At 43.9% G+C, this 24,679-nt stretch overlaps 1 protein-coding gene across 1 annotated transcript in view; it reads left to right on the forward strand.

Annotated features, from left to right (window-relative positions):
• The window catches only part of EEFSEC (eukaryotic elongation factor, selenocysteine-tRNA-specific), a 384,789-nt gene that overhangs the window by 198,965 nt on the left and 161,145 nt on the right, over positions 1-24,679 (forward strand). The window contains exon 4 of the mRNA XM_006895177.1: positions 2,407-2,571. Coding sequence (XP_006895239.1) covers positions 2,407-2,571 — 165 coding nt within the window. The remainder of the gene's footprint in view (positions 1-2,406; positions 2,572-24,679) is intronic.

Raw genomic sequence — 24,679 nt, forward strand, 5'->3', positions numbered from 1 at the left:
TGAGTGAAACTTTAAAAAGCAAATTGGTTTTCCATTAAATCATTCATGCACATTTTATTTTCTATTAATTTTAATACCCACAAAGTGACCACATTCTTCGCACTTGTTCCCTGTCATTTTCATCTTTAACATTTTAGAATATGACATTTTGGTACCAGTATATCTTAATTTGGTTTCCTAGAGAAGCACTCTAATGCTACTCTAGATGGTACCAGAATACATTAATTTGGGTTTTCTAGAGGGGCAAAACAGGGAGACATTTATAGTGAGATAAATAATTAAAGGAGATTTCTTTACTTCAAGGGATTGACCAATGCAGTTGTAGGGCTAGTAGGTCCCAAATCTGTAAACAGATTCCAGACCAGAAATCTTCAGATTTCTCAGTGTTAGCAGATTTCTAAACAACTAACTGAAGACTTCTGCTGTGTTATGTCTCAAGATCTAGTTGTAGGTCAAATGATGAGAAGAGTTCAATGTCAAGAGTGATGAGCACTGCTAGAATAGCCTTTTGTAGTCTATAGGCAAATCATACACCAAAGAAAACTTCCCTTTCAATGGAATGCTCAGTTTGTCATGCCACATCACATCGTGAAAGGTCATTCCATTACATTATGGAATAGCAACTGATTCCTTATCTGTCTTAGTGGCTGAGAATCATAAACTAGCCAAGTTAACATATAAAATTGACCATCAGAGGAATATGATATTGTTTACCCTTTAGAGTTGATTTGAGGGTTAAATTTGTTGTAAGTCAAATGTTCTTGCAACAGGGCTATGTCCATGTGATTATAATGATTTATATGCACCATGCACTGTACTAAATTCTTTATATATATATATATGACACATTCAGTAATCTTGGAGGTTTAAGTTCTTAAACCTATTCTTCCTGTTGTACAGAGGAAGAATTCAGGGAGTTGTTAAGTAAGTAACTTGCCCAGCATCTCACAGTACATGAGTAGTAGGCTAGCATTTAAAGTGAGGTTAGTTGTTGGGCCTTGCTTTGTTGTCCTCTTGCACTGTCATCTCTAAAGCCAGAGATGAGTGCTGACTTAGCTAAACAACAACAAAAACAAAACAAAACACGCATACACAGACCTTCACATACATCCCACCTCCCCCTTTTAGTGAGGCCTTTGTTACTTTTTCTTTGGTTCCAGAGACCATTGGTCTGGAACAGTTGTTTAAAGCACAATTCATAAAAAATGCTGCTGTGAAATTAGCATATACCTTTAAGACGTCCCTACATAAATCTCAGAGCAAAGCATTTATTCAATCTCTTCCAAATGAATTATTATCATAAGACTAAGACTTTGGAACATTTCATTACTGAATACTTTTTTGACAGCTTATTGATTTATGAAATCAGAAAGTAGCAAAATAAAAGGAAGAAAGCCGTCTTTATGTCCATTTGTTTTTTTGTAATTAGCTCTGACAACATCTTGAGCACATAGATGGCATAAGGAAGATTGGTTTGTTAAAGTTGAAAGTATTTGGAAAGAGCCAGAGAAGAAAGAGAAGCAGACCCACAGGCTGTGGGGGGAGGGAGCTGGCTGTGTCGTGAGGCTGGGCCGGCTCTCCATGTTGGCTGGGCCTTACTGGCCCCTGGGCTGCCCTGGCTTGAAAGCAAGGCTCCATACGCTCTTGTTCTGGGAAGCCCTGTCCCTGACCCACCCTTGCAGAACAGGCTGCTGCTTCTGGAGCAACCTTTTCTCTCCTCTCCCTGCATTCTTTCCCCTTTTTCTTTCATTCACTTATTCTCTGACCTACAGTGCCCGCTCTTGAAGGTACTTAGAAATGCTTGTAGCTCCTAAGGGAGTAACAGCTAATCAGATGACAATAGAGTATGACTGCTGTGGTTGTATGACTTAGAAAATCCTTTGCAGAGGAAGTGGTATGGGGTGCAGGGTGAGCCAGGGTTGCCTGGGTGAAGAAGCTGCTGATCATGGGGAGGTATCCTAAATCTGCCTATGGCTTGGGCCTGGGCTGAGGTAAGAGGTGCTGAGAGATGAGGCCCCCATTGGAATTGGGCTGGAAGGTGAGGAACCTTTCATACTGAAGGTATTGGGAGGAGGAACTTGCTGAGGTACCCCATGGCAGACTGCCTCTGGTGGCGTGAAGGGCTGCTAGATTGTTACCATCACCCACTCATCTCTGAATGCCCTTTAGTCTTTCATTGAACAGAGTGAGCTGAGAGCATGGTGAGGCTTGTGTGGAATCTGGGAGCTGTTATCTTCTGTGCTGCCAGCTCTGCTTCCCTTGACTACACTAGCTTGTACCCAGGGTTTGCCTTGGCTACACTGATGAGCCATTGACTGGTCTCCACCCTCATTTACCTTCTCCTCTCACCTCATCTCTGACAGGCCATAGCGTCTATGAGTATTGCCACCCTTATCTCTTTTCTAGCTCCTGAAGTCCCAGATTTCCATCCCGACGAGAGATCCATCGGGACCATTCCTCATGTCTGTGGACCACTGCTTCTCCATCAAGGGCCAAGGCACTGTGATGACAGGAACCATCCTCTCCGGCTCCGTTCACCTCAGCGACAGTGTAGAGATTCCTGCCCTCAAGGTCAGTCTTGCCTTTTCCTTCTTTGTGGCCTGAAGTGCGGCCCACAGTCCCTTTACCTCTTTAGCTGCTGCTCATATTTTACCTGCTTCCTGCCTACTTGGCTGCTCAGCCCTTCCCTGGTGCACATTTTCTGGCCTGAGCTATGGAACTACCCCTCTTACCCCATTAGCATATTTACATTCATTTACTGGAGGGCTCTCAGGTAGGTATTCTTTCTAGATACAGAAGCTGAGACTCGAGAAAAGGAGCAGGGCACAAAATCACATAGTCAACATGTGATGGAGCCAGAAGTAGACCTTGCCTGTATACAGTCCCTCTGTGAGTCACATTAGTACTTATATGGAGATGTGTTTCTGGATACTTCCTTTTTATCTACAAGAGTCTCAAATTGAAAACAGTTTTAATTTTGTGTTTTAGTTCAGTACTTCAGCGAGCCACCCAGGACTCTTAGAGTCGTATAGCCCAGCAGTTGCAGTTACCCAGCTCAGGTGTCATACTGCAGTGACGAGGGCCAGGTGCCATTCTCCCTCCAAGTATCTACGAGAAGGATGGGCAGCTTCAGTCTCACTCCCCATCGCACACCTTTGGTCCTTCTAGTTTCAGAAATATCCAGTGGCTTTGCCATTCTTTTTGCCCGATGGCTTTTGCTTAAAGTGTTTTGGTTTTTTTTCCACTGGACAAGAAATACTTAACACCATTGGAGGTAAAGAGAGTGCAAAGGAGAGCAAGTTAAAACCAGTGAGGTTGCCTTAGGGTCCTGAGTGTGTCACTCAGCTCTTGTGAGTGTAGCTGGGGCAATGCTAACTTGGAAATTCTCATTGGCCGATGAATAAGGAAATCCAGTGCTGCTAATTGAGAGTGGCTAGGATGCCCTGTTGTGAGGGGTTGTAAAGCTGGCAGGCTCACCTGGTGGGCCCAGGGTAGAGGCCCACACCTGTTCTGGCCATTCTTGGTTGGGCTGAGGTTAAGAAGGCACTGCAGAAGGTGGTGAAATAGTCAGACCTTCTCCAGCTGAGGAAATCTTCGGTTTTGTTGTTACTTCCTCCTTTAGGGTTAGAGGTCCATTTGACCAAGGAGGACCAATCAAAGACAGTCTTCTTTTCAAGGTCCTTCTCTGCCCAGGTGTCAGGATTTTGCATATGTCAGCAGGACTGGGGAGGCAAAGACTTGCTTGTGCCAAGTCTGTGGGTCTGCCCTGTGCACTGCACCCATAGTCTCTCCCCCCCCCCCACTGACTGCAATAGGTCTACTCAATGTAAACCATTTGCCCTCAAAAAGGACCATTTCTATAAAGCCCTCTTTAAACTAGGGGCTAAAAGTATACATTTTAAAGGTGAAATCACAAAATTGGATAAATACACCACAACAGTATAAAGGTAAATAACCCAGTTGAAAAAATGGGCATAGGATATGAACAGACACTTCACCAAAGAAGACATTCAGATGGCAAACAAGCACATGAAGAAATGTTCAAAATCCCCAGCTGTAAGAAAGATGTGAATCAAAACAACTATGAGATATCATCTCACCCTGGTAGGCATAGCAAAATTTAACAGAATAGCAAGCAACAAATGTAGGTGAGGTTGTGGAGAAACTAGAACCCTTATTCACTGTTGGTGGAAGTGTAAAACGGTGCAACCACTGTGGAAGGCTGTATGACGCTTTCTCAAAAAGTTGCAAATAGAGATACCATTTAACCCAGCAGTTCCACTGCTAGGAATATACCCCAAAGAAACCATAACTGCCCTGAAGCAGATATATGCACACCCATGTTTATTGCAGCTTTGTTCACAATAGCAAGGAGTTGGAAACAACCTAAGTGCCCATTAACAAATGAATGGATAGAGAAGCTCTAGTATACTCACACAACGGAATACTATGCTGCATTGAAAAACAAGGAACTCATGAAATACTATGCAAAATGGATGACCCTGGAGGACATTATGCTGAGTGAAATATCTGTTACAAAAGGACAAATATTGCATAGGGCCACTGTTGTAAAATGGGACTGACATCAGGGTTCACGGAAGGCAAAGAAGGAGGGGAGGAATAATGTATACTACATTGAAACAGATGAGGGAGAGACTGTTTAAAAGGGATATATGATGGGGTATTATTGTCATGACAGAAGTCCAGAATGAAGGCTGCACAATGGAGTGGACTTGAGGAGAGGGATTGCATAACAATGAAAGAGTTTTACTTTCCAAGGAGAAGAATGAATGGGGGGGAGTGCAGGGAGAAAAGTGCAGCAATGAATGACTGGAAACCCTAATTCTCTGTAAACGTTCATGAAAAGTAATGAAAAAATTGGATAAACAATAAGATAAAATAAGAAAAATTTGAATCTAACAAAACTAAGATGATTGTTAATGGTACATACTAATTCTTATCTGGACCATGACTGAATCAGATGGTCCCTTTGTCTTCAATTCTTGGGTTCCCTGTGGGCTACAGTGACCGGCTCTACCCCTTCCACTCTGGGAGGAAACATGCCAGATTGTCTGGAAGTAGGGAAATGATGTGGGGAGAGGACTCTTGGGAGGGTAGACCTTGAGTTGAGAGTACCTGGACCTCTAGAGGGAGAAGAAGGTGCATAGTTGTGGATCTGGGAGCAGCACTGTTAGGACCCATGGTGTGAAGTTTGGCTGAGGGATTGGTTAGCTGTGGTCAACCAGGACAGAGCATGTTCTGAAGTCATGGCCTCTCTTCTGTTCCTTGTAAAGGTAGAACTTGTCTGTTAGGATCCTCATTACTGGTCTGTAGTACTTGTGCAGACAGAAGTCTCCTCTTGCTTTGTGCCATCAAGTCGGAACCCACTCATAGGAGACCCTCTGGTGGACTTTCAGATGCAGTAATTGGCACAAAAGGCCTACCTTTTTCCCACAGAGTAGCTGGTGGATTTGAACAGTGTGCCTTTGGGATTGCAGCACAGGTTCTTAAAAGTAGGCCACCAGAGCACTGCTGTTTTTCAGTCTTCTCAGTGCCTGCTGCTATGTGAAGGCAAGGCTATGGGGTGACTGAAATAATTTATGAGCTTAGGCCTGGCCTTTAGCCCTTCTGAACTTTGCCTTTCCCAAGAGAAACTTCAGTGCCGTGTTCAGCCTCTTAGCATATTGCACAGATAGTGTGGGGAGAGGGCTCATCTGCATGTACAGCATCCTGCATGCGGGAGCTGGAGCTTGAGCTGCTGCAGACCTGTGGTCAGCTCTAATCCCAGCCTTTTCTGTGAGGCCTGGCTGATGGATGATGGAGGGAGGACTGGGATGTCGTGCAACCCGGTGGTGGAGCCAAAATGTGTAGTCACTCTTCCAGGACAAGATAGATCTTGACCAATGTGTTTCCATTCCTCTTGAGCATCGTGCATTCCTTTGCTCCTGACATTCTACTCAGGAGCAACTTAGATGTCACACCTGCCCTAGGTGTGATGAGTTCTTTCCTATTCCTTAGGATAAACCTTTCAGAAGAAGCTGTGCCTCATAACTCATTCCAATCTCCAGTCTCTTTCTTCTACTACTCACAATTAGCACTCAGAGCCAGTTGGGCTTTGGGAACATTACAGAACAGAGAATTTTCAATGAGATGGCTTCTACCCAAATTAGTGACATCTCTGTCACATTTTACTAACAGACTTGGACACATCTGACCGCTTGAACTCCCTCAGAGGCAGGGCACAGGCATTCCAAATAAACAGTCACATTCCCTTCCTGGCCTACGCTGGCCTGCTGGATCCTGCCATGCCCGGCCTCTGTCGCTGCTGCCCACATCCTCCCCAGCTTGGGCTGATTAATGAACAAGCAAGAATTGGGGAACCTGGAGTGAAGGGAGCATGCAGAAAAATCCCATTCAACCATGGAATGAGTATAACTGACTTTCTGAGCTCTTTTACCTTCTTTGTCCTCAGCCTGGGAAATGCCTCTGGTAAAGTTCACATCTTGGGATTGTAGACTGGTCTGTAAGAAATAAGTGCCCACCTTTGCCTTCTACATTTTCTGAGTTGAAGTTCTGTACTTCTTATCTTTTTGGAGTCCCTGGATGGTGCAAATGGTTAATGCACACAGGCTGTTTCTAGTGGTGATTGGCCATCAGAATTGTCATATCAGAAACTGTCAAAGCCACAGACCATGGAAGGAGAGCTGGGCTGGGTGTTCAGAGGGGCTGAGTGCCATTCACCAGTTCTGTGGCCTCAGATCCCTCAGCCTTTCTGTGGTTCGCTAAGTCATCAAAAGTGTACAGTGACTCTTGTGTGCTTGGCTGTGTCCAGACCTCTGGAAGAAGGAAGTGGGGTGTCGGAGTGAACACACAGCACTTCTGGCATATAGGGGAACCCGTAAACTTCAGTAGTTAGTGTTATGTCTCTATTACTATTGCCACCCAATTTTATTTTTATATCAGAGAGTCTAGAAGTGGGCAATGGCAGGATACTTTACTGAAATGTAAGGAAACAGTTTTTTTACAGCCCTCCACCCCAGTGAGTTGCTGAAATAGAAAAGAAGCATTGTAAGCCCTTATGAGTCCAAGTCGGTGTTCAGAGAATGACAGGTGGTATTAGATAAACCTGGATATTTATTTGATGGTAAATCTCAGAAAAGTTCATAATTTAAAAGCATACTTCTCCAAATCAAATCTATATTCAAGTTTATTTTCCTTTTTATTAAACAAGAAAAAATGAAGAAAAGATAATCTTAAATATACTAGCTCTGATGGCTTAGTGGTCAGGATTTGTACTGTAATCCCAAAGGCACGTAGTTTGAGTTCACCAGCTGTGTTGAGGAAGAAAGATGGACATTGACCTCTCGTGCTATTTGCAGCCTGAGAAAACCCACTATCAAGTCAGTGGTGAGTTGGTTCTACCAGTCCTTCTAAAACCAAACCCAGTCAACTGCTTTTGAGTGGAATTTGACTCCTTGTGGCCCTCCATCAGCTTTCAAAGACTGTAAACCTTTATGGGAGAAGACTGTCCATCTTTCTCCCATGGAGCAGCTGGTAGATTCATACCTCTGAGTTTTGATTTGCAGCTAATTTGTTATGTTATAGCACTAGGGTACCTTAGGTGCGGTTACTATTGCCTTTTTTTTTTTTAATTGTCTTGGAAGCTGGTTACAAAGACGTTGTTGTTAGGAGCCATTTAGTCGAGTATGACTCATAGTGACCCTGTGAACAGTGAATCTGAGCCCTTCCTATCCTGTGCCATCTTCACACTTCCTGACACACTAGAGCCCAATGCAGCAGTCACTGTGTCAGTCCACCTGCTTTAGGGTCTTCCTTTCCCTCACCAACCCTCCGCCCTTACAAGCATCGCATCCATCTCCATGAACTAGCCTCCTCTAGCAACGTGCCTGAAGTATGTGAGGTGAAGCCTCATCATCCTTGCCTCCAAAGAGTTCTCTGACTGCATATTCACATGCTATTGGTCACCTTGGAGTCTTTGCATAACTGTCGCCTTACGTGGGATTTATTTCACTGATAATTCCTTTGCACCTTCCAAACTTAGCTTATGTTTTACCTATTGTCATTAAAGTTTTTATGGCCAGTATTGGGGAAGTGATCTTTGTTCCAGGTTTGCATTGAAGCTGGGGGTCTTGCCCTGTGTGTGCCATCAGGTCTGTACTTCCTGCTGTGCTCAGTCTTGGAGGGTGGGGATGGGAAAATCTCTCTCTGTTTTTTTAGCATTTGCTCTTGGGCTTGGCCACAGAAGCCCCCTAGAAAATATTTGTTTAATAAAATAGAGGGGGAAAGTAAATAAAGCACATACATGACTTGCTTTTAACAAAATTTGAAAGTGGTAACTAGTAATCTCAGAGGGCACTATTTGGAATAGCCAGCTTAAATAAAAGGTTGGCAGTTGGAATCCACCAGCTGCAGGAAAGATGGACCATCTCGAATCAACTCACTGGCAGTGGGTGGGCTCTGCCCCAGGCACAGAGGCTGTTGGCTACTTCCTGCTCTGGCCCTGCCTGCTTTGAGGGACTTATATCTTGATGGATTCATCCACAGCAGCTGTGGAGATGTGCCCTGTCTCAAAAGCTGGCTTATGTTCGGATAAGTGCTTGCCAACGGAGGAGGCTTCCTGAGCCACCTGTTGAAATGAGCTCTTGAGACTCAGCTTCCTCTGCTTCTGGGTTTTTCATCTAGAAAATATAAGTAGTGATCTTTATCCCTAACTATTTCCTATTTCAGAATCTAGACAATTCTTACATGTTTGTGTATAAATAAAGGAAGGCTTTTGTGAATATCACCATATTTTGTGATAGTTTTAGTTTCTGCCTATTGAAGCCCCAGTGTCTGTTCTCTGTGCTGCATGGCCCTGGGTACAGACGGGGAGCCTTCATTGTCCCTGGCCTGAGAGAAGCTGATTAGGGCAGTTATCAGCTTTATGAATAGTGTGCAGATTCTTAGAAATGAGAGGGAAAAGGAGAGAGAGAAGAGAAAGTAAAGAAATCCAGGAGACTTTGGAAAAGCTGCAGGGAGGTGCATGTGAACCTTAAGCAGATCAGCCCTCACTTGACTGTCTGACGAGGGCGTCTTGCCTTCAGGCCCTGCTTCAGACCCGGCTGCCGAGTCACCCTCATGAGCTCCTGCCCAGATCACTCCTGCCCTCTCCACCTCCTACCTCCAGTGCAGCCACATGATGGGTGAAGTTGCTGTGCTTGTCATTCTCCTACTTGGATCCTTCAATGGGTCCTCTTCGCTGACAGGTTAAGTACTAACATACAGTGTGGAAGGCAGATTATAATCTTTTCATTGAACACCTCTTCTGCCTCAGAATCTCATTCCAGGCAAGATTACTCATTGCTGATGCTGTGTACAGAAGGACTCTGGTTTCAAGTGACAGAAAATAAACTCAAATTGGTTTGAGCATGATGGGACAGGCTTTAACTGAGAAGTCTGAGAAGTTGTGTAGTTAGTACCCAGTGTTCCTCTGCATTCCTGACTTTGTGAAATTTTTGTGGGCTCCACTCAGGCAAGCAACCCTGGAATCGACCCACAGCTGGGGCTTCCTACCATGGCAGCCCGCCTCCTCCCTGTGAGCCCAGGCACAGACTGCTTGTTTGGGTTTCTCCCAATACCACCCAACACCACTTCCCTCAGTGAGAATTGCAAGCAACTGTATGGATGTGAGAGGGTGTATCCTACATGCCTAGGAAAAGATTTACTTACACCTGACAAACTTCACAAGGAAAGATAACCTTCTTCCTTTCTCTGGACACTAAAGAAAGGGAGAACGTGAGATTTGGACTTGAGGAGGGTGGTAAGCAGCCATGTTTTCTCAGCCATAGGTGAGGTGAACACAAGAAGAGGTGGAAGCAAGTGGAACATTGGCAGGATTTGAGCAACATACTAGGTTTCCCCTGTTGTGACATGAAGCTTTGTACAAGATTTGATGTCTGTCCTGCTGCAGTCAGGGTCATCTGTCATGTGTGGGCTTAAGCATCCTAAATGGCAGAAGTACAAAGGCTTCTTGTCCTCAGTAGTTATGAGTCCTTTGTGGAAGTCTCCTTGGCCTGACTGGGCTAGTAACTCAATCCTGTGGTCAGGGTACTGTCATTGGCCAGGACCAGATTCCATGTTCATTTGCATCTGAGGAACAGTGGAAGTTGGGATGGGTGGTTCTCAAGGCACATTGAAGTCCTTGTACCAGAAAATGCAGTGTAGATGTTGGGCAGATGAAACTCTGAGGTATTCACTTACCTGATGTTCTCATACACTGTCCACTTTACAACCCAGGCTCAATAATAGGTGGACTGCACCCAAGCCCCTCACATCAGTAATGACCTTTTTACTTCACACAGTATAAAAATGAGATAAGGGCAACATTTAACCTTCTGGAACTTCATAATATGGGGGAGAGAATCAGTATTAGCATCAGTCTGAGACTAATTCCTATAAATTCAGACGTGTCTTCTCAATTTTTCTTTATTTTTTAATGGACTCTGGCATCAACTGTTACTTCCATTGTATTCTCACCTTTACTACTAAATTTACTAATTTGTTGCAGTGGACACACAGAACTCATAAACCACACTCAATGATTACAGGTCACATTAGGGAAGTTAACAGTTTATAATTCAGGAACACTCAGGATACAGATCTCTGATCGGAAAAGACTCTTCTCAGCTCTTCCCACAGGCAGACCTCCCTTTGGCCTTTGGCCTTTGGCTTCTGGCTTCTGGCCTCTGCCTTGATCAGGCAAGTGTTAAATGAAGCTCTGCTGTAATAAGTGCTCAGAGTTTCCCCACTATGCCGTAAGCCTCTTACCCAAATATTGTGTTCAGCACACCCTGCTTTGCCCCTCAAGTACCCGAAGCACCTCTACTCTGCAAGCAAACCTCTTCCTGAAAGCACTCAGCATCCTTGCTCTGTGTCCTGACGGTCTGCCTTTGCTTCCCCACTTCTTGCTATGTCATTGGACTTCTTTTTTTTTTTTTTTTTTTTATGTCATCGGACTTCTAACTCTTGTCTCCTGGGTTGAAGACTTTCGGCACAGGAGTCTCAAGGAGGCACCGTGCTCTTGGCTCTTCCTTCTTGATGCCAGTGAGATCTTTTTCCTCCTCCAGGATAGATCATTTTAAACCTAGTGGAATAGCAAAACATATTGGTGTCCATGTTAGCATTCCATATGCCTTATTGTCATGACCTCACCCCAAAGTTGCTGTGGACCTTATTCATATCATTAGCAAGCTAGCCAATCACCTTGGTGAACCACAAACATCTCACATTTGTGTAGCCCTGCCCAGTTTTTTGGCGGGGATTGCAAAGCCCTGGTTAGAACAGCCATACTAAGTAATTCACTGCACTACGCACAACCTCAGTTTTTTCATGGAGTGGTGTTGCAGACTTAAATCCCTCATAATGTGCCTGCAGTAAGCCTTGCATGAAGAGATTGTGCTGTTATCATTGCTGTTATCACACGACTTTGAATCTTTTCTTCCCCAGAGCACAGTGACTCAAGGGTCAAGCTTGAGCCCTGCTCGTCTGCACGTCCTGGCCTCCCAGTCTTGATGAGCCTTTGCCTCTGCCACGTGCTTCTTTGGCTTGGACATGTGAGTCTGTCCTCAGCCAAGTTGTAATATCCTGTTGTCTCCATGAGACCTGGCTTTGAAAGGACCTTCTCGTGACCAAGGACAGATACTGATTGAAAAGAAGGGACTTTGAAGATTTCTCGCTGTAAGTGCTGTTGGAAGAGGTCTGTTTAGCATTCTAAAGAGCTTTAGAGTTGTTAGATGCTGCCTCTTTACAGACCTGTTTTCCTGCAGACTTCTTCAAAATAACTTGCTCACCCCTCAATCCCAAATGAATTTAGAACCTTTGATTTCAGTCCCCAGAGAGTCAGCTGTAGCAGGATGCCCCAGTGCCAGCTGTTGCTTCAGAAGACCCTCTCATTTTTTGAGTGTGAGCCTCCCTTTGCTTCATGCTGACACATCTACTCATAGGACTGGGGCTAGAACGTTAAAATCTGACCCTAAGATGATGATGGGAAGTGGAGGAGGCTGCCTGAAATCGAGTTGAGCTTGGCAGTGAAGTTCTTTGTAGGTCTGCATTTGATGAATCTTAGAGTCTGTGGATTCTGAAAGGTGGCAGGATGTGGGTGAGTCTGGGGAAGATGACAGAGTGGGGTGACAGCATGGGTGCTTGTTGGGCAACTTCTGAATGTCTGCTGTGTACCAGGCCCAGATCCTATTTTTGGATCTGTGTATACACGTGTTCAGGACTTTGAACGACTGTGTGAAACAGTGCTAATAGAGTGCCCACTGGACAGGGGATGGACTGATATAAGGTGGTTAAAACCTTGTCCAGGCAAGTCAGTGAAGAGCCATCAGTTCAGCTCTGGTATCCAGAGCCCGAGCTTGTGCCCCAATGTGTGGACACTGTGGGTTGCATGAGGCTTTGGACCCACACTCCTCATACCTAGAATGGTCCAGGGAGCCTCAGACACTGAAGCTGCTGGAGCTGATTTAGAGGCACTGCCTTGTTCTGCCGTATTTATTCTCCAGAGGGCTTTAAGTCAGTACTCATTCAAGAGGCTGGCTGGAATCTCTGAGGTCAGCCTCAGGTCAGTATCTGAACAGCAGACAAAGCTAGTTTCTTGTGCTGGACAGCCATTACCTCTGCTCCTGGGAGGCAGTGGTTCATGGAATCTTCCACTTGTGCAAACTCCACTTGGCTCATTTGGCCAAGGCTACAGTGTGGAGGAAGAGTGTGCTGCAGCCCAGTTGGTATCTTCTTACGGAGAGGTGACAGTGAGGTAGCTATGCAGCCCACCCTGACAGAGTCCTGACCTTCTACTGAGCTGGACACCCTTCATCAAGCTGCCAACATAGCCAGGCCATGCTTGTTCTGAGTTCTGAGTTGGTGCCAATCCTAGGTGACTGTCCAGAGTTGCACTTGGGCCCCAGCTGAGCTGCAGCCCTTCTTGCCCTGTGCTGAGACTACAGGGCTTTTCCCTGGACTGCTTCTTTGGGCAGGACAACCATGTGAAGATGCGAGCCTGTGCCTGAGTGAAGACAGTACCATCACTTGTACATACCCTGCCCTTTACTACAGTGGGTGCTGTTGCATGATGTGAAGAACTTGACACTAGGCATTATTGTGTCTGGATTTGAATCCCATAAACTTATCCTGTTCTCTCATTTGTAAAGTGGGAGTAATGGCATTACCCTCCTTAGAGAAAGGTTGCAAGATGTACAATTATATCAGAAACTAGGGTATAGTAACTACTGAATGGGCATTGTTATCACCCCAGCTCCCATCTCTACGTAAAGGCTTGGTCCCCTGACACTCTAGACAGAACCCCCTCAAGGTGGAGTGAGGTGGCACTTAGAGAGTTGTTGAGTGCTGAGTAGACAGGGAGATGGTAGAAGTGCTGTGGGCCTCTGGACTTCTCTGAGTGAAAGCTACACTTTGGGGGAGCCTGAGTTGGGGTGGGCCTTATATCAGAAGACTCACAGGTCTTACAGTATCCTGCAATTGCAGTGCAAGTTGGGTGAAAAATCCTCATTTAAACGTGATTTTGAGTGAAATTAATTAAGTTTTTATTGCTTCTAGAAACAGGGAGTGATTTGGTTACAAATGACACATGTGGGGAGTGGTTTGGCATGGACTGGGTTCTGTGCTAGATATAGTACTGTCCATGTTGGAACATTACACTTGGCAGGAGATCCCAGCCGTGTGGCCTTGAGCAAGTAAGTCACTGTTCTCCACAGTGTTGGGTTGCATTCACTTTAAGTCTTCAAGTGAAGGTGTGTGGGGTTACTTCCCACTCTTGTTTGCCACTCAGTAATTATGCACATTCTGGGGAAACAGGCTCAGCCCAGTGAGGTGTCACAGAGTTTGAAGCAGTAAGAGCAAAATTGAGTGAGACCTCGCCCAAACTTTGTGTCTGCAGCTACTGTGGGTGGTGTAGTTTTCCTCTACTTGGCCATGGGCTATTATCCCTCAGAATGTGTATTTCAACTGAGTGGCTTTAAAAACAAGCTCTGGCAATGGTCCAGAGGCCTGGCAGACCCTAGAATTGTGGGGTGCAGTAATCTAGGAGCCTGAAGGGGAGGCTCTGCTGTATGAAGTAAGAACCCAGCCATTGTTGGAGTACCAGTTAGAAGTGGCATTGGTACAGAAAGTGCTTGATTAGTAGAAAACTGCTCGTGCCTAGGCTGTGCTTAATATAAGTGTGAGTGCCATTGGCCCACAAAAGAGTGTTGGTCTTTGACCTATCTTAGGTCTATGGAAGGAGCAACCAGCATGCAGTCAAAGTGGCTGCTCAGAGAGCATCTAGCTACCTGTTCATCCATCCACTATTCATCTGTTCAATAAACTTTTAATGCACAGCCTTCTGATGTTCATTCTTGCCAGGCCTAGTGATGGATACTGTGCTGAGAGACCTGTCCCCACCCTTCTAAACCAAGACCTATAGCCAGGGATAGTGATTTCATTTTGAGATGCAGTGAAAAATGACAATGCAAGCATGTCTGGTTTCAAAATCCTTAAGTCTTCTTTCACTATACTTGCATCTTTTACTTAATGTACTTCAAGAAAACACAATTGAAATTTTTGTTTGTTTGTTTTTTGTTTGTTTTTTTTTCTATAATTATATTTTATTAATTTTCATAAACATTTACAGAGATTTTGGGCTTCCACTCATTCATTGTTGCACTATTCTCTCTACCCTCCTCCCAGTTTGTTCTTGTCCAAATGCCACAGTGCTTGTCAAAGCCAGTTCTGATTAATCTTCTTTGTCAGTGTATCCTTTGCCATTCCCTATCACTCCTCCCTGAGAGAGACTTCACCCTGAGTCATAAGGAAAAGGGGACGGCGTATTCTCTTAGCTACTTCCTGCTGAAAAGGGACGCTGTGGGTTTCAGGGTGAAGATCTTCTCTCACTACTCTAAAGGGCCCCTTTGGCAGTAGGAAACACATAGACTATTATGGAGATTGATTTTGGAATTCAGATGCACTCTTATTGATTGTGCTTGGCTGTACATGTACATATCCTTCAAGATGTATCATGGGGGTGTTGCAACCTAGAAGACACAAATTTGACTAACAAGTTATAAGTACATGAGTCCAAAAATTATGGAAAAGTAAAAGAAAAGATTCTTTCATTGTTTTACAAACCCTCCCCCAGGTCCCCTCCACCATGTAGCCCTCGCTCTAGTCTCCTGTGATGACAGAAATACCCAGTTACATCTCTCTTTTAGACGGTTCTCTCCCTCCTCTGCTTCAGTGCAGTATACATTAGTGAACCCATCTTACTCAGTGTCTCCCTAACCCCAAGGACAGTTCCATTCTACAACAGTGGCATCATGTAATATTTGCTCTTTTGTGACTGGGATATTTCACTCAGCATAATGTTCTCCAGAGTCAACCATTTTGAATAATATTGCATGAGTTCCTTGTTTTTTAATGCAGCATAGTATTCCATTGTGCGAATATACCACAGCTTCTCTAGCCATTCGTTTGTTGATGGGCACTTAGGTTGTTTCCAACTCCTTGCTATTGTGAACAAAGCTGCAATGAACATGGGTGTGCATATATCTGCTTGGATGTCAGCTATGGTCTCTTCAGGGTATATTCCCAGTAGTGGAATTGCTGGGTCAAATGGTATCTCTATTTGCAACTTTTTGAGAAAGCGCCATACTGCTTTCCACAGGGGTTGCACCATTTTACACTCCCACCAACCGTGAATCAGGGTTCCAGTTTCTCCACAACCTCGCCAGCATTTGTTGCTTGCTGTTCTGTTAAATTTTGCTATTTTGACTGGGGTGAAATGATATCTCATAGTTGTTTTAATTTGCATCTCTCTTAGGGCTAGGGATTTTGAGCATTTCTTCATGTGTTTGTTAGCCATCTGAATGTCCACAATTGAAAATTTAAATGATTGGTCTGAACATTGTGGCTCATATTTATATATATATTTTTTAAATTGTAAAAAACATATGAAGATCCAAGGGGGTAAGGGTTGAGAGCACAAGTGTGAGGATGGGCCAGGGTGAAATCACAGGGTTGTACAATTTGGTGGGTGGAGGGAGTAGGTGAAGGAAATGAGAAAGATCAAGCAGGGACCAAAAGAGACAGAGTAATGGTGAGCATAGTCCAATGGTGATTTTTTTTTTTAATAAAGAAATTGTCTTTTTCATTTGTGGGTTTCTCATTTGTGAATGGGATGCAGGCCCTTTGGCTGCTTTTTGCTGAACAGGGGCATTGAGATGATGGGGAAGGGGAGCTCCCTTTAACACTTTACTGATGGTCTTGAGTTGAAGCTGCATGCCTTCTTGTTCAGTTAGAAGATATTGTCCTGACATTTACTGCCCTCTGGACTGCAAGGTGTTTGCCTGGTTGAGTCCAGTGGGGTGGCTGGTTGAACTTTGAGGTTCCATCTACCTTCACTTCCTTTAGCTGGCAGTTCTATTTCCCTTTTGCCTCTGGAACTGGGCTCAGGGTTCAGGTCTGGAACAAGACTCGGTGTTCAGGTTACCTCTAGGAAAGGAGCAAACCTAGAGAGAAAAACTTGTGGGTTACAAAGAGAAGGGCTTTGGAGGTGTTACTTATAGAGGTACTGGAGGAAGAGATGGATGAAAGTGGCTTAGATAAAATTCCTCATCCACAGCAGGCAACTCTCCCCAGTGACCTGTTGGCACTCTTCAGGGACTGGGTGGCTCTTAAATGGTCTTTCCTTACCCCCTTGAGAGCAATTTTTGTCCTAGAAATACACTGCTGTACCCAGTAATTGAGCTCTTGTCCACCACACCCTCTGCCTGTTCAGCTAGTGGCTGGCCACCCTTCCTTGCTGGCTCTGGCCTTTGCTCTAACATTTCTTCAAAGTCCCTTCTTGACCCTCCACGTTCCATACTCTTAAGACTTCAGTCTCCTGACATTTTCCTGGGGTTAGACTAAGTTACCCCACTCAGACAATGAATAAGGATAACAGAAAAAGAATTGATGCCTTCAAGCTGTGGTGTTGGAGAAGAGCACTGGACATCCCATGGACAGCCAAGAGAATGAACAGATATGTCTTGGAGAGGGTGCAGCAGGAGTGCTCTTTGGAGGCAAGATGATGAGGCTTTGCCTCACATACTTTGGACATGTTGCTAGGAGGTGCTATTCCTTAGAGAGGGACATGATGTTGGGAAGGGTGGAGGGTCAGTGAAGGAGAGCAAGAGCCTCAAAAAGGTGGGTGACACAGTGACTGCTGCAATGGGCTCTTGTGCATCAGGAAGCGTGAGGATGGCTCAGGACAGGACTAGGTTCAGATGTTATGTTCATAGGGTCACTATGAGTCATACTCAACTTGATGGCACCTAACAACAACAACAACAACAACAACCCTCTGTTTACTGCTTCCTTCCTTCTTGGTGTTTGTCATTGAGTCAGAACTGACCCTCCAGCGGGTATAACGAGACAGTAAATCTCACGGGATTGCTACTCATCCTTCTTCTGCAGAGCAGCTGGTGGATTCGAACCATGTACCTTTGGGATTGCAGTCCAGCTTCTTACCAGAAGGCCACCAGAGCTCAGTGAAATTCACTGTTTCTTAAATGTGGCCAGGACTTGGAGTGGATCATTAAGAAGCATCTGAGATGCTTGTTAAAAATTCCTATTCCTACCTGAGATTCCTCAGTCCCAGTCAGAAAAAACCAGAGAATTGGTGTTTATGACCATTGTTGTGATAAGAACTAAGGAGGATTTTGTTGTAAGAAAATGAGTAGAGCTTGAATCTGAAATTTGAGAGACCTCATTCAGGCTTCTGATTTGCCATTACTGGATGGCCTTGCTCACTCAATGTCTCTGAGTCTTCATTTCCTTGTCTGTAAAATGAAGGCAATAGAGTTCTTAACACAGTGATTACAGTAGGTGAAAGGAGATGGAAATGTTCTATAAACTATCTAGCATGCTCATCCATCACACGTTATTGAGCACCCACTATGTGCCAGGTGACAGGCAGGTCATGGGGTAGAGGATAAATAAGTCATGTTTCTGTTCTCAGAATTTGTCTTTTAATACAGATTCCTAGTTGCATTGCTAATCCAAAGGTCACGCCTGGCAGTTTGGATCCACCGCCGGCAGCTCCTCAGGAGAAGAACGAGCAATTCTCCCATGTCATTCCAGCTATAGTTAGAGAGTCAGCTATGAGTGGATTCTTTTTTTTTTTTTTTTTATGAGTGGATTCTTGAATGAGTTGTTTCTTGGTGTTTGAATTTTTTAATATGGACGAAAAGCAAAACGTAAGTGCATCGCTGTTGAGTTGTTACTGACTCATGGTGACCCTGTGCCACACAATGGGACAGCTACATATGGGCTTTCTTCACTAAGATTGTCACAGACGCAGCTCTCCAGATCCTTCTGTGGCACCTTTGCATGGTTTCCACCTTAGGGTGAAGTGATTGAGAATGAATGAGTTTGGAGGCTCCTTTGGATCAGTAGTGCTGCCTTTGAGGAAGTGGTGTTCCACATGACTCTTAAACAATGAAAAGGACCCAGCTATTTAAAGAGCTTGGGGATAAACATTTCAGGTGAAAAGAATAGCTGGAACCCAGTTCCTGAGGCAGCCAACAGTCCTGAACTAGTTCCTGGCTGCTAGCACCCAGCCAGGAATAGGCTGCCGCAGTGAACTAGAGGGGAAAGGAAGTCTGGAGAGGCAGACAGGGACTGGTCATCAAGGGCCATGAGGACCATGGCAGGAGCTTGGTTTGACTGTAAACACAGCACGAGCTCAGTGAAGGTGTTTCTCCTTCCCCTTTGCTTCAATCAGCAGGCCCCCCCCTTTCCAGTCCCCTCACCCAGCTACCCAGCCACAAGGCGGGGTGAGTTCTCTGACAACCTGGCAGGTTTTTGGTTTCTCTATGACCTTTCTGTTTGTGTTTTTCTTGTTAGAGAAAGTTGTATTTCCTGAATGTACATAAAGCCAATGCACCACTTAAACCGAATATTTACAATTCTTTTAAGAAATTAAACAATAATAAAAATACCATAAACATTGATTTAATTGTTTACAGGCTTCAGTTCTAATAATCATCAGGAAAGGGCAAGTGAGATGGCTTATTAAAATAAAGACACTTGCCTGTTTTTGTTTGATGTTTTGCACAAAAAATTGCTTCATTAGAGCATGTTCTTGTTTAAAAATAAATTCCAGTCATTCAAAATTGGTTTTTCCCCCTTTTCAAAAGTATTTAAATGAGCTGGTTCTGGGCAAGGGTAATTCAGAGAGTCTGAGCCAGCCTTTGTGAGCTGTTGGGCTGTCTCCTTAGCACACAGCTGTCCATAGAAACCCCTCTGTCCCCATCAGTCGGCATATCCTTGGCTTGCTGTTAATGACCAGTGTTTACAGAGACATGAAACGTGGGCACGAAGATGAAGATGTGTCACTGGCTTGTGTTTTGTTGCATGTGCTGGTCTGCTACCTGATAGTCTTCACCACACAAATACACAAGAATGGTTGGGCTGTGGTGAAGCTTTGCAGGGCAGAATAGAGCTATATAAGATCCAAAAGCATGGGAACTGACCTAGATCAAAGTCAAAATTGGTTTCCTGGATGTGAAGGACGAGGAGAACTTGTCTGGGAGAAAATGAACAGAGATGTGTTTGTAGTTACTGGTCTCGATGGAGAGAATAGCAAGTGCCAAGGCCCTGAGATGGAAAATAGCTTAGGGAGCTTGGAAGAGCTGAAAGAAAGGCATTTGCCTGGAGCTCTGAGAATAGAGACCATGTGAGAAGTGTCACATGTGGTGGTAAAGTAGATGGGAGCAGACCACACAGGGCCTCCTGGGCTCGTTCAAGATGCTAATCCGCTTTGATAATACAGGTGAAGGGGTAGGAGTGTGAAGCTGGTGAAGGTTTTAAGTTAGAAGGTTATATGTCATACTATTTATTTGGGTGTCTGAGAGAAATAGATGGTGCAGGGAATGGATTGGAGTGGTAGGGTGAGATAGCATACATTTCCGAGACCAGCTAGGAGGCTGCTGAAGTGGGCCAGGCAGATGGATAGGATGCTAGCCTAGTGGCAATATAGTAGGATGTAAAGGGTATTTGAAATGAAATGGACTAAATTTGGTGATGGAATAAAAATGAGGAAGGTCAGGTGTGGAGAGGCATGTTGAAGATGAATCTGAGATCTCCATTTGAGTGAGAAGTTAGGTGGTGGTAGTCTTGCTAAGGGGGAACCTTGAACGGTTTGGAGTTGAATGTGGAAGTAGAGTGGGGTTTGCTCTTAATAAGTTTGAGATATTTTGAAGACATCCAATAGGCAAGGTCTAGAGACAACAAAGGTGTATAATTCAGAGAGAAGTTTGGGGTAAGACATGTTTATGAACTACTGCTGTATTTATTTAGCTGCTGGAGTTCGAACTTCTGGCTAGAACATAAAAGTTAAAAGGCAAGATTCACCTGTTTAGTCTAAGGTTTTATTTCTGTTGTTTAAATGCACCCAAACCTCTTCTTGGTCTTAACTTGGAAACCCTTCTTTATTCCGAAAGGTGAAGATTTGAGTACCTCCAGCTTTAGCATTAACATTCCTGAAGAATCAGGGGCGGGGGCATTTCTGGTGAGTGTGTGCATTCTCAGAGCTCACGGACACCCTCGGCTCAGCCATGGAAGAAGCTGCTCCAGCCTGACCCATGCCAGCTTGGTCTGAGGCTCTTCCGGGTAACCAGGAGGGCAGCTCCGCTCCCACCTTGGGCTCCCCACCACTGCAACTTTGAAACAAACAGGGGTGACTGGGCGGAAGGTCAGGAGTTTAAGAGCTTGTTTTATTCAAGACTGGGGTAAGAGACAGGAGGGGAGTGAGCTGGTTTTATATGTGGATCCTGGTATTTTCTTTTGAATTGGGGTGGAGAGTGGTTGGGGCAGGGAGAGAAGGCAGCCAGCCAGAGGGAACATTGCCAAGCGGAGCCCTGCTAATATGAACCATACGCCGCAGCCCATCTCTGCCGGCCGCCTTAATGCAGTCCTTTCGGGAAGGTGGCCTGGCCAGTCCTGCAGTTTAACCCTTTGGAGGCTTAATAGAAAGTTCTCAGCCTCAGAACAGTTGACATTTTGGGATAATAATGTCCTGTTTGGGGGCCTGTAATGTGTATTCTAGGCTATTCTGTAGCATCCGTGCCTCTTTCCATTAGATGTTGATAGTACTTCCCTGACCTCGGCTGTGGTAATTTAAAATTCTTCCAGACACTGTCCATTGTCCACTGGAGACAAAATCATCCCTGGTTGGGAACATTGGCTTACAATAGCTCCCCAAGCTGCCTGGCCATTTACAAAGTCACAGGGACCTGCCCCCTGAGGGGCCCCTTTACCAGGACACACAGCTTCAGTGTTTAAAGCATTGGCCAGGCTGAGTATGTGTATGTGGGACATTTTCACATAAAGTAGGTGACCTGAGTCAGAGAAGAGAGTGATTTGTCAGTGACTAGTAGGAAATGGATTCTGTAGAGTGCAGGCCTCCAGATTGCCAGGTGTGCAATTGTGTCACTCAGGAACATAGGAGTATGCACTACACCAGGTGACATTGTCCAGGAGGTGACACTAAAATGACTACCTATGACATTTTTTGTGTGTAATGTTTCAACAGACATCTATTTTTATAAGAATTTACCTGTGTTTTTCATGAAGAAATGTTCAAAATCTTAGCTACCAGAGAGGTGCAAATCAACTAAGAAGTATCTTCTAAACTCAGCAACAATAGCAAAGTTCAGTAGAGCAGCAAACAACAAATGCTGATGAAGTTGTGGAGAAATTGAAACCCTTATTAACTTCTGGTGGGAGTGCAAACTGGTGCAACAACTATGGAAGGCAGGCTGGTGATTTCTCAAAAAGTTGGAAATAGAAATACCATTTGACTCAGCAATTCCACTATTGGGAATATACCCTCATGAAACCAGAGCCATGGCTTAAACAGATGTATACACACCCATGTTTATTGCTGCATTATTCACAACAGCAAAAAGATGGAAGCAACCCAAGTGCCCATCAACAGACAGATGGATAGAAAAACTATGGTATGTTCACACAATGGAATATTACATAGCATTGAAAAGCAGTGAACTTGTAGAACACTACACAACTTGGGGGAGCCTAGAAGACAGTATACTGAGTGAAATATCTCAGTCAAAAAGGTACAAATACTGCCTAACACCACTGTTATAAAAAATGACTGACAGCAGGGTTTGCAGGGAGAACAGCAAAAGAGTGGCTAGATAATTTGCACTGCGTGGGAACAGATGAGGGGAAGAATTGTCTGAAAGGAATTTATGATTTCCCATCATATGTATGACAACCGTCTGGAAGAAGAGGTGCATTGTAGGGTGGACCTGGGGAGAGAGGAAAATGTGCAACAATGAATGAATGAATAAATGAATGAATAAAAGGAAACCCAACCTTTCTATAAATCTTTGTTAAAAGCACTGTAAAATATTTTTTTAAATAAGAATATATGTTTTTTTAATTAATTTCAGTGAACATTTACAGAGATTTTGGATTTCTATTCACTCATTGTTGCACTTTTCTCCCCATCCACCCCACCCCCAGCCCCAGTTCACTATTCTCATTGAAAAGCAAAAGCAAAACTCCTTCATTGGTATATAAACCGCCCACAGCCCCTCCCGACCCCCACCTCGAGTATACTCCACTCTGAAACCCTCATTCCGAACTCTTATGATAATCATAATGCCCTAAAATATATTACTTTTAAACTGTTCTCTCCCTCATTGGCTTCAATGCAGTATACATAATTTATCCAGTTTTTCTCGAATATATCTATGTTTTATAATCACATATTTTAGAAGTCTAGCTTATATAAATATGTCTGTACGTGTGAAACTATGATAATGTATGTGCTCTGGTCAGAGCAGTCATTATTACACAGTAACAGCAGCACCTTGGATTACATGGTTTCTTCTGTAAGCTGTTGTTTCCATTGCTGTTGGTATTCTGGTTAGCAGAGCAACACTGTGACCATACCACCAGAGCTCCATTGTTGCGTATGTATTTATAGCCTCAGATTTTGCCAAATTTTCTCTTGTTTTAGCTATAATCACTACTTGTATCAACCACTTTTTTTAGAAAGAAGTAGTAGTTAAAAGGAGAAAACGGAAAAGGAAAAAAAAGCCTGCTGGTTACTTATTTAACACATGTTATAATTCAGTGTAGAAAGATTTTATAAAACAATTTTGTTAAAAAAAACCCAATTTTGTTGTTAGTACAGTGTTTGTATAATCTAAGACATACTATATATTTGAGCAATCTGTTGTAAGAGAGGAAGACCTTGAGTGAGATGGATTGATTTCAGTGACTGGGGTAATGGGAGTAGGTGTGTCAGAGACAATAAGATTAGCACAGGATAGAGCATGGTTTAGGGCTGTTGTACATAGAATCACTATGAGATGCAGGCAACCCAACGGCACATAACAACAACAACAACAACAACAACAAAGCTACATTTATCACATTATTCTATGATTAAAATTGATAATAAACATTGATAAGAATTCTGTACAGTCTGCTATGGGAAGAAATTCAGGTGGTGGGATGCACGGTGACACTTTGAATTACGTCTCTGAGTGACACTCATCCTAATGATATTATTACTGAAAGTCTGTCCAAGATCTCAGACAACAAATGCAAATTTCAGGATACCGATGATACCCTCAGTTCTGACCTGTTGTCTACAAAACTGGGGCTACCCTTTACTCTTATACTTTATAAGCTTAGAGGCGACCAGTCCATCTCACTTATTATTTTCTGAGCTCCACTGTTACTTGATTCTGTGTCCCATCCCATTATTTTCAGTAATTCACCAGAATTACTAAGAATTCCAAAAAGTGTTATACTGATTACTTTTTATTATAACAAATGAAAAGACCTATAGCTGAAGTCTAAGAGGGTTCTGTTTCCCAAAAAGTAACACGCTACCTTTCTTGTGTCTTGATAGCTTTTATCATCCATGAAGCTCATGGAACCTCAGTGCTCAGAAGAGTATTACATTGACTTGCTTGACTGAATCATTCCCACTTCCCTGAAGTAGGCGGATAATAGTTAATTCCTTCTGCCCTGCCAGCCCCCACTGCAGTCAACTCAGTAGTATAGTTGTTAGGTAAGTCTAGTCTAGAGACTTCATCAGAGACTCTTCAATTATCGGGAAGATCCCAGGATTTCAAAAGTTACTGCTCAGGAACCAAGGACAAGGACCAGATTCTTTGGGTAAAGTTACATTCTTACCTACAGCTTTGTACCCATGTCTTAATTATGTAGTGCTGCTGTAACAGAAATACCATAAGTGGGTGGATTTAACAAACAGGAGTTTATTTTATTACAGTTTAGAAGGTTGGAAGCCCAAATTTAAGTTATCAGCTCTAAAAGAAGGACTTTTCTCTGGGCTCTGAAGAAATGTCTTTATCTCTTGGAGCTTCTTCTGCTCCTGGGCAGTCGTCTTGTGGCTTGGCGTCTCTCCCCATCCCTGCTTGCTAGTTTGTTTAATCTCTTTTATATTTTAAAAGAGATTGATTTAAGATATACTCCATGTTAATCCTGTCCTGTTTATATACAAAGACAAGCTACTGCCAAACAGGATTAAGGATTAGGATTTACCATACATATTTTTGGGGGGCAGGGCAGTGGTTCAATCCAA

Source organism: Elephantulus edwardii, unplaced genomic scaffold (assembly GCF_000299155.1).
Source record: "Elephantulus edwardii isolate Elephantulus edwardi_28Jun2011 unplaced genomic scaffold, EleEdw1.0 scaffold00161, whole genome shotgun sequence".
In the NCBI taxonomy this organism is placed as follows: domain Eukaryota; kingdom Metazoa; phylum Chordata; class Mammalia; order Macroscelidea; family Macroscelididae; genus Elephantulus; species Elephantulus edwardii.